The sequence below is a fragment of the Hydractinia symbiolongicarpus genome, chromosome 5 (assembly GCF_029227915.1).
Source record: "Hydractinia symbiolongicarpus strain clone_291-10 chromosome 5, HSymV2.1, whole genome shotgun sequence".
Classification (NCBI taxonomy): domain Eukaryota; kingdom Metazoa; phylum Cnidaria; class Hydrozoa; order Anthoathecata; family Hydractiniidae; genus Hydractinia; species Hydractinia symbiolongicarpus.
Genome location: NC_079879.1, coordinates 19,131,087 through 19,141,760, shown reverse-complemented (window position 1 = coordinate 19,141,760; position 10,674 = coordinate 19,131,087). Strand labels below are relative to the sequence as shown.

Sequence of the window (10,674 nt, the reverse complement as noted above, 5' to 3'; positions counted from 1 at the left end):
ATCTTAAGCACCTTGAATCTATTTTTTTAAAGAACAGAGCAACACTACACTTACTAAATATTTTTATTTATGTAAATGTGTGACCTGTGACAAAAACATTTTCGCAATTGATGATTGTACCAGTCTTTTATATTCCGGAAAATACGAAAAACCTCCAGTAGATCGAGAAACTTTTTATAAATTAACCTTACTATGTAGTAGCAATGTAGTTATGTCGACTCATGATGGATATTACCAACAAGTCGATGGATTGGCAATGGGGAGCCCACCAGCTCCAATGCTTGCTAATGGTTGGCTCAGTAAATTTGACGATATTATCAAGGGAGATGCAGATTTATTCGCGAGATATATGGACGATATTATCAGAAATATCAACAAAGATAAGATCCAGGAAAAGTTGAATGAGATTAATAATATTCACCCATCACTAAAGTTTACTATCGAGCGTGAAAACAATGGAGAAATTGCATTTCTAAACATGTCTATAAAAAAAACACACGGAAACCTTGTCTCAAAGTGGTATAGAAAACCAACTGACACTGGTTTAACACTAAATTTCCACGCCCTTGCACCAAAACAATATAAGAGATCGGTTGTGTCTGGACTTGTACATAGAGTCTATAGAGCTTGTAGCAGTTGGGAAACATTTCATGAAAGTCTGAAAAAGGCTAAAGGAATTCTAGATAACAACCAATATCCCGCTGAATTCTAAGACCCCATTATTTCAGACACATTGAGAAAAATCATTGAAAAACCGATTCCACAAACTGATCAGGACGAAAAAGAAAAAGAAGAAGAGGAAACAGAAGAAAAATTGTTATTTATTCAGTATCGTGGTAAAGTTTCGGATAATTTTAAACGAACGCTTAACAACATCAAAGCTCCGTGCAGAATTATATTCACGCTGAATAAACTGAAAAGCTGTCTACCATCACTAAAGCCAACAGTCGAAAAATCTTTGAAAAGTGGCGTAGTATATAAATTTTCATGTCCAAGATGTTTGTCTTGCTATGTCGGTCAAACAAGCCGTCATTTGATATGTCGTTTCAAAGAACATCGACGAAATGGCCCGGTTGCGGATCATTGGAAAGAATGCGAACGTGAATTGTCGATTGATGACGTAACGATCTTGTGCTCAAACTCAAAATCAACGTATCATTTAATGACTTTAGAGGTTCTTTTCATCAATCAATTGAAACCATCTTTGAATACAAAGGATGAATATAGATTCAGGCCGCTGGTGATTAAATTTTAAATTTTAATTATGACGTGGGTAATTACGATTTAATTACCATTAGCTTTTTTTTCTGATTTGTGTACAGTGTATGATGCTATGTATGATATGTATGATAAAAAAACTTTATTATTTTAATGTTTTTAACAGTTTTTACTGAATATGTTTTTTATATTTTAGACCTGAAGATGGAATAAATTTCCGAAATATATTGTTTAATAAATATAATCATTGTTGGTCATTTTGATTTCAATAATAATTATACAATTTATATGAAGTTCCAGTAAACTAAGCAAGCATTTTAGATCTTATAGTATAGAATATAAACTTTTTGGAGAATTAAGAAACAAGTCGTTTATTGACAGCTATATAGGTAGCTGAAACCAGATGAAAAGCTTGCCGCTGAAATTTCTACAGATCAAGTAAAAAGACAAGTTCAAAGAGGTAGCAAATCAAGCAGCAAAATATGTATAATCCATAATTATATCTCAAAGTTAATGGCTAGATTTAAATGTAAAGGTAGAAAAAGCACGGCTTGCAGAACTAGCCATCGAACAGGGCTTTCTTCGACAAAAGATTTTGATTTTCAATTCCCGATTGAAAATAAAAGTTTTCAACTATTTTTGATTTTCCACTGCTAATTTGAAATGGAAATTCAAATGGTCCTACGGGCACACGAATTGTGATTATCTGTTTCGTATCATCTCTTTTCTTTCTACTACGGAAAAAATTTTCGGCGGAAGGTAAAACTTAAAGATCAGGAAGATAGATTTCAGCAGAGCGATTACCCATTTTAAAGTTTCATATCATTGCGCAACGCCTTCTGGGAAAAATAGGGGCAGATTACCTGAATACCAATTGTGTCAGCCGATTCAGTAAGAAAAAATAGAGGACAGATTCAGATGCAGTATTTATTAATGAGGACGACTACAGCAAAATAATTGCTAAAAAAGAAGATTTGTTTCAGAAGATGCGGTCTAATATATTGTGCCGCTGTGAGTTACTCATTGAACAGACACGATAAAAAATAACTATTATGGTTAGCCAGCTTTATCATCAAATTTCGTTCTCTTTTAGCTAGCTAAATAGGTTTACTTTACACAATGACAACAACTTAAAATTGTACTATCCAAAAATAAATGTGTAAAATGCTTCTTTCTTTCCTTGTACGTTTTTTCATAAATGAGGCATTGAAGACAGCATTAACAACAACTCCCCTTATACCGCCTTAAAGAGGTTTCTGCCCCATGGCTTCATCATAACTTGGCGGATTTTCAAGGGATTGGTAACTAGCACCCGGTGGTGCAGACGCATGACCATAAGCATCTTTAGTATCGCACTTTTCCTTCTGTGCAGCTAAAGTTTGGTCGTACATAAAATACAAACTGTGGACATCAGGCGAGCCGTCAGCTTTGTTTTGGTGCACTGTTGCATCCATGGATGCTTTAACACGCCAACCATGCTTTGAGAAAACATTGATTAATGCGAGTACCAGTACTCTACCGTGGATGCCATTGCCTTTTGCCACAGAATGCCACGGTGAACCACCTAATTCGATCTAGGATATTTAATTAGGTTAATTGGGTTGGGTCTGGATGGTTCTTAACGTTGGAGGAGTCTTTTTGATAATTTATAGACCCTAGTTCTATTTTTATACCTTGAGAATGCTGTATGAAATGAGCCCTATCAAATAAATTCGCGAAGTAGTAGTAAAGAGTACCTAATAGTACCTAAGTGCCAACCTTGTCCCCAGGACCTCTATTCGCTTTTTTGATATCGGGGATGGCGCGAAAAAGAAGGCCCTGGTCCCCGCCGGTCGGATTTGCAATATGATTGGTAGCCTCACTTTCACTAATTATGTTTAAAATTTATAAACATTCCGCGAGTGAGACGAGTCGCCCGTATCATCAAGTTACAAACAAAAATGGTAGCCCCTCTGTCTGGTTGAGTGTCTGGTGCGCACATGGGAAAAGAAACTTGGATGGAAAATAAAATAAAAAGAAGAGGCAATTTTTTCATTCTGAAAATATAGAATAAAATGTTATAATTGGTTTTTCTACAGAAATGAATAGAGATATTTATGTAGCTAGCTATTTACAAGAAAAATAATGGTTTGTTGTTGATATGTAGTTTTGTAAATATATACATCATATATATACACTATGTGGCAAGCTCAGTACTAGCTAGCGGTAAAAATATTTTGCCAATGTAGGTGTTGTGATTAGCTAGATGATAGTATATCTGTAAAATAATTAAGAGTAATATAGCGAGAAATAGTAGGTTTGTGTACTCTACAAGGTATTTTCAATTTGGTAATCCCAAAAACTTAATTCAGAATGAAAAAAGAAAATAACAAGGTAAAGTATATATACTTTTTGCCTATAACTAGCTTACATTTTTCTTAAAATTGAGGAAAAGATTTTTATTATATTTTTAGGTACAAACTACACCAAAGAAGTTATATATACGAAAAGAATGCGATGAATGTCATTGCAGGGTATGTGCCAATGCCTTCCAAAAAAAGCATATGGTGAATATATTTTCAAATAAAGCAAAAAAAATTATTAGAACATGTGGACTTGATATCACACAAGAGGATTTTTTAACAAAGTTAATATGTAGAAACTGTCACACGTTTATAAATAAAATGTGGGAATTTCGAAGGTCATGTCAAACTAATCAAATCGAGCTCCGACAAAAAGTTTCCATTAAGCGGCTGAACATTTTTTCACCCAGGAAAGACCAGGACAAAAAAAAGGTGTTATTGGACACTACACAATGTTTAAATCAACCAAGAAAAAGGTTACAAATGTCTGTTTCTGACAATAAATCTGAAGAAAAATCAAACAACAATATAGCAACACAGGATATTTACAACAACACATCAACAATAATTTTTAAATCTGTATATAATAAAGACAGTGACAAACTTTCATCTGAACCTTTTAATATATATCAGCAAAATGCCATTGAAAGAGCAATCCATACCAATCAGCCATCTGCTTTATCACATGTTATCACACAAGTACCGCAAATGGATATATTACCCAAAAAGGACATAACAACTAAAATCAATAATGCTGGCAAGAAACTGTGTAAAAGGAAAGGCAACTCATCTGTATTACTTAGTAAGGATTATACACAGTTGTCAAGCCATACAACAGATGAATTGTGGAAGGAATTAAGTGGTAATTTTCCTTTTGTTGTTGACATTTTCAATACTTTGTCAGGTAAATCATGTGATATTGCTGACTCTCCGAATGAGCTAAAAATACAGTATTGTTTTTTATATGCAATCTTGATGAATAACAGATGGCATGAACTCAGTTTAATTCAGAGAATCAATAGTGTTTTGCTGATTGAAGGTGGATGCAGCAAACAGGTAAGGTTTAACATATATATAATTCCATATTTATCTAAAAAAAATTATAGAACATAAAATTTTCCTAAAAGTTTACAGAACAATTAAAAAAATAAAAAGGAACAAAATATCAAGAACACCAATGTCTCTTTCCAAACCAAAATAGATTTGGTGTGTCAAAAATGTAAGCATCATAAGCATATATAAGAAAAAGTAAGCATATGTTAAGGCTGTGCTCAAAATACACTAGGCTTATATATAAAAAAGGTGTAATTTGTCTCATGAATACATTTTGCATTTAGCTGCAAATCCGACTAAACAAGCTTGGCATTTTTTTGTCTCCTTCAAAAAAGACCAATTTGTTGGAATTAATTGGTGGGCATTTTCTTGACTCGACAATTGCAAAAATAAAAGCAGGTTGTACATTTCGGGGAACAGGCAATAACTTTGATTTAAGAATTTTGAAAGGACATATGAGAAGTGATAACGATAATGAAGATCTACGCCTATTTGCCACCAATTTTCTGGAAAATCGTACCAACTTCACTAATTTTCCAAATGGTACACCAAGGGCAGATATCACAACAGTTCTTAGAAGTAAATTTACCTTAAATCAAGCAGAATGGAAAGCCTACATTAGCACAACAAAAATTCTCATCGCTCGAGTGCTTCTGCAATTCTTTCCAAAGTTCAGTATCTTTAAGCAAATTGTTCCTAGCCACATAGAACACAAGTACACGAATAATTTGAGCAAAAAATCATTCATTGTTTCAATGCCAATAATGGATGCAAATGAGAACAAATATGGTGACTGTGTGAAAATACTAAGGACATATGAGGACTGGATTGAAGAACTGTATAGTAAAGCTGGCTTGTTGCAAAATTTACCCAATCGGGAACGTCCACCACTGACTGAAGAACCTGCTTCGGTTGGTCAGACACAATCACATACGTTGTTTACAGAAAGTGATTTAATGAAGGAAATGAAAATTCCATTTTCCGGAGACCAGTTAACACGTGTGCGTTTTGCAGGTGCCAAAGACTTACTGGCTGGATCACACACTCCAACAGATCGCTTTGAACATTGCTCGCCTTTTAAGCCTGTAATGTGGCATTGCAAGGCTTCTCCTCTTCAATATTCCTACCACTTAATACATCAAGGTGATTCTGTCAATCAACAAGGAACTTTTAATATATTAGAGAAAAATTTAATCGAAAAAATGCAACACCCTCCAAAGTTCTTGACTCATATGATGGCAGTGAAGAATTATTTTTAAGCATGGAAAAGGCATATATTGTAACTGCTGCAATAAAGTTCTTTGGTATGACTAATCTAGATTATAAACCGACTATCCATTGTTATCCACCTAAGCTGGCACATAAGTCTACAGAAGAAAAACATCAGTGTTTTGATCACATTTTAACTGAGTTTGTCGACACATCATACGTTCTTCAAAAATTTGTCACTAAGAAGATGACTATGTACAGAACTATGGCCTATGCACAATTTTTTTAACTCTCTTACTGATGCAGTTAAAAGACACAGCAAAAGAGGGAGATGGAGACAGAAATCTTATTAACCAAAGATTACTTTTGGTTGTCTTCAAATCATTAGGAGCTTACAGCAAATATGCTATTGAGATGTTTCTCAGCATAGCTCAGATGGAATGCTTATTAACTCCCAGACTTTCTGAGGAGTTTAAGTGGTGTTTTTTTAGCAACTGGAAAGGTGGGAAAGGAAATAATGTTTGGTACAAGAAATAATGAATAGAGTGACAAAGGGAATTGTTCAGAGAATGGGGGCAAATAAGTCAGTGAAATCTATCAGCAAAATCAGCAAGGCAGCAAATGGAATTAAAGAGATTGTGGAAAATTTTGATCAAAATGCTAAAATACATGCATCATCGACACATCATACAACGACTGACAGTATGAAGGATGGAAAAAAAATGATAAAAGATTTAATACTGCTTGATCCATTTAACTACATAAACGGACGAAAACATCACAGTTTTCCTAACATTAAAAGATCGCCCTTGCGTTTTTTAAATATGTTGATTTTCATTTATGGGTAGAAAAGCACAAGCAACTAATTTCCTTTGTTTAACATATATATATATATACCCATAAGCTGACAAAATTTGGCATTTTGGCTAATTGAATTTTTTTGTGGATGAAATTGCAGATTTCACCAACTTTGTCATGCCATGGTATATATATATATTATGTTTTTTACTAACCTATTCTAGGTGCATATTTGTCTATTAAAGCATATAATTCGTTAGAACACCTTTTATTTTAAATACCAAACATAGAAAGTAAGTCTGATTCACAAGAAATAAATGCTAATTCTCTCAAGATTTCATTTACAATGTTAGTGTTAATTTTACTGTGGAAAGGAAACATCACGTTTTCATCAGAATTGATATCTTCAACCGTTTTTAACAATTCTACTTTAAGCATCTCCATATCAGCCCCAACTATGTTGCGTGCTATCTTCTTATTGTCGTCAAGTGCGTTTAATTTGATATCAATTGTAGAATCAGCACCAACATTACAGTTCTTGCAACAGTTAATCTGAGTTTTACTCTTAAATCCAAAATAGTTTAGCAAAAATACTCTGAGACATCTATCCCATACACAGTATTTTTTCATTGACTCACTTATATACTTAGATGCCAAATCAGAATTGTTGAAATATAAAAGTGAATCACAAGCTACACCATTTCTTCCTCCTCTTCCAATTTCTTGCACAAATGACTCTAATGTTGATGGAGGACTTATGTGAATAATATTAGATATATTTGGAGCATCAACACCCATACCTAGAGCAGTTGTAGCAAATACTACTCTAATTCGTGAATCTGACTTCTTTAACTCCTTCAATATATCCTCTTTCTTTTGTGTAGTACAAGAAGCATGAAACTGTGCAAAAAATCTTGCTCTTGGACAAATATTGTCACCAACATAATGATTTCTTATAACATTTTCAAATAATTTGTACCCATACCCACAATATCTTAAATGCATGTAAATTATTGTCATGGGATAGTGTTCTCTTTGCACGTTTAATTTTTCAGCCAACGGTTTGAGAATAACTTCAAATCCTTTCAAACGCAAGTTAGAGTTTGGGCGTCTTTGTATGTTTAAATACACATTTTTTCGATTTGGCGATACAGCAATGACTTTATACGTAATAAGGGCGAGCGATATAATCAAATATTCTTGCAGTGTCTGGTGTAGCAGTAGCGGTTAGAGCCAATTTAACAGCATCTGGGAAAAGTGCCTTTAACGTAGACAACTCGCTAAAAAGTTTTCGGAAATCCTCACCCCTAAAAATCAAATAAAGCACATTAAAAGTTTATATTTTTTGAAGAAACACATTATATATAATATATGTTATTTTATGTAACAATATACAAAGTTTTAAATTTATGAATTTACTTGAACGGCATAGTTTTATTTATAATATATAGTATGTATGTATGTAGTTTTAAGTAAAGAGAGAGAAAATATTTTGTTTATAATAATTAAAAATACACACTGGAAGCTTGAGTTCACCATTGACAAAGTCAGGGTAGGCGAATTGATTCGTGAAGTGGAGACAACATCCAAAATAAAGTTTTACATTGTCGCATAACAAACATTTTAAAATTCGTTTCTAGCATAAAAGTGTTCGCCAGCCCTGTCTTTTTTAAAAAAAAAACACAAAAAAAAAATGATTCACTGGAGTGTTTTTACTTACCACATGCTTACACAATGTGCTTCATCTATAACACAACTGACAACATTTTCTTGGTAAACAGAACTTTTTAGCAATTCTCGTCCTCTGACACTAAGCAGAGATTCTGGGTTAGCAAATACTAGTTTTAATTCGCCATTTTCAATTGAAATTGGTATTTCAGGCTCACCATTCTCATCACACGAAAACAATTTTTCAGGCACAACTGTTTGCTCTAAATGAAGCACCCCAGCACCAATACCTCTCACTTCTAAGACTTTCAACTGGTCCTCTATGATAGAATTAAGAGGGCACACCACCAATACTATATTTTGGACACTCTTTCTTGGCAAAAAGTCTGCCAACAAATAAAACAACAAGGATTTCCCAAATCCAGTAGGTAAAACACCAATAACATCATATCCATTTAAAAGATGCTCGAAACATTTAACTTGCTGTGGCTTTAAGATAATATTATTTATGTTATTAATTAAAAAAGTTTGTTGCAATCTACAAAATAATTGCAATATCTTGTCCATTTTGAAAAACGGAACCCTTTTAACACTTTAACTCGCCGTTCACTTTTTGAAATAATTTTAAATTCTTAGTTTTACTCCATATATGGATGTCACATATCCATATAAAGAACTGTCGACATTTAGTAAAAATGCTGACGCTGCAGTCTACACCCAAGATTTCTGGGTGTAGAAAGCGGCCGGGTCCAGGGCCTTTTTCTTCGCGCCATCCCCGATATCAAAAAAGCGAAAAGAGGTCCTGGGGACGAGGTTATGCCCAATAACGTCATGTATGTTTCAATTTGTCCGCTTGACTGACATAGTCGACCCCCTGGCACCCGGACTATAAAATAAAGACTGTTATAAATATTAGTTAGTACAGTATCATATTATTGACTAGTCTATAGCCCTTGAAAAATTCACGGGGATTAGCCTTTTGTATATATTTTTGCATCACTACTTCGCGCAATCTCAGCAAAAATACACTTATTTGTGGGGTCTAGAATAAAGCTACGCAAAACCATTATGACAGACGAAATCATGACAGAAACACTTCTTTAAAGTTTGTTCAGCTTATATTGTCCAATTAAACTTAAACAAGAATAAGACATTTTAGATATCAAGACAACTGCAATAACTTATGCCTTTTTTATATGTTTTTGCCGAAACCGTTTTTTGAAATAACTTTTTAAAGGTGATAAATTGTACAAATATATTGCATTTATGTATAATATATATATACTAGTCGGTTGCCCGTGGAAAAATCCACGGGTTCACCCGTCCTTTTTTACCGCATTGTGTGCGCATCGCTACTTGCCCAGCTAACCTCCCATTTTGCGTGACAGACGGACAGACAGACAGACAGACGAATACGGGTATTATAATATAGATGTAAACTAGAATATTTTAAAAGAACAATGAGGTTGGGCATAACTTAAAAAGAAGAACAAGGTAAAAACAAAGGCAAGGCTGAAATTTGATTAAAATGTCTTTATAACATCGACCATAAAGTGGCCGGGGCTATAAATCCGGAACTACTTATGCTCAAGTGATAAAACTTGGAGTACTTGTAATTACTGGCTTTTTTGTGGCGCTTTTCGGGACATATATTTTATGATGATAGCGCAATGAGAAGAAAAACAGCAGGAAATTCTAACTCGTGGTTTTTTCCCTAAACTAAACTAAACTAAGACTAAATATTTATGATACCACTTTAAATTAACGAATGATATTTTTTAATGGCTTAACGACTGTGTTTTATCCACAATAAAAAATTAAAGGTTATTGATTGCCAAAAAACTGTGGCTATCCATTATGGTCAGCCTAGCAAAAAGTCAAGTGTCAAAAGAGAAAGACATCATTGTTATTACCATATTGCAACTTTTAATGACTTAAGGAAGTACTGTGCTCAAATACTCACTACCTCTTATAATTAACTGAAGTGTTGAACAATAGGAAAACGATTTTGTTACCTGAAGAGAGTGTGGCTGGTTTAAGGTAGGTATATCTAACTGTAGCTGACCTATTGTATGTTAGCTGTTACATCAACCTAAAAGTCTAAAACCTACATAGAAAAAATTTATTTTTGTCCGCAATAAAGATTCTTGAAATTCTTTATTTACTTGAAATCTAAAAAATGCAGTTTCCACTAGAATTACTAAATTTATTGGCATCCGCTTAAGAGTCAGCCATTCGCTAAAATTAATGTTTGAAAAAAAATTGGTGCGTTCGCATAATCACACGAATGTAAGAGGTTCTCTTTATTTGCAAATAATAATTACTGTGAAAAATTGGTAAACACCTGATTTGCGAAAATTTATTCTTGCAAACTAAAAAAAAAATC

The 10,674-nt window shown here is 33.6% G+C and overlaps 2 protein-coding genes across 2 annotated transcripts; one reads left to right on the top strand and one right to left on the bottom strand.

Moving 5' to 3' along the window:
* The first annotated feature begins 3,801 nt into the window (after positions 1 to 3,801).
* On the top strand, positions 3,802 to 4,603 carry LOC130646288 (uncharacterized). Its single transcript, XM_057452464.1, has 2 exons — positions 3,802 to 4,422; positions 4,547 to 4,603. The coding sequence occupies exons 1-2, from the start codon at positions 3,882 to 3,884 to the stop codon at positions 4,564 to 4,566; spliced, it is 561 nt and encodes a 186-aa protein (XP_057308447.1). The 5' UTR covers positions 3,802 to 3,881; the 3' UTR covers positions 4,567 to 4,603.
* A 2,290-nt stretch (positions 4,604 to 6,893) lies between these two features.
* Positions 6,894 to 7,640, bottom strand: LOC130646027 (ATP-dependent DNA helicase RecQ-like). Its single transcript, XM_057452161.1, has one exon. The coding sequence runs from the start codon at positions 7,638 to 7,640 to the stop codon at positions 6,894 to 6,896; it is 747 nt and encodes a 248-aa protein (XP_057308144.1).
* Between the last annotated feature and the right edge of the window lie 3,034 nt (positions 7,641 to 10,674).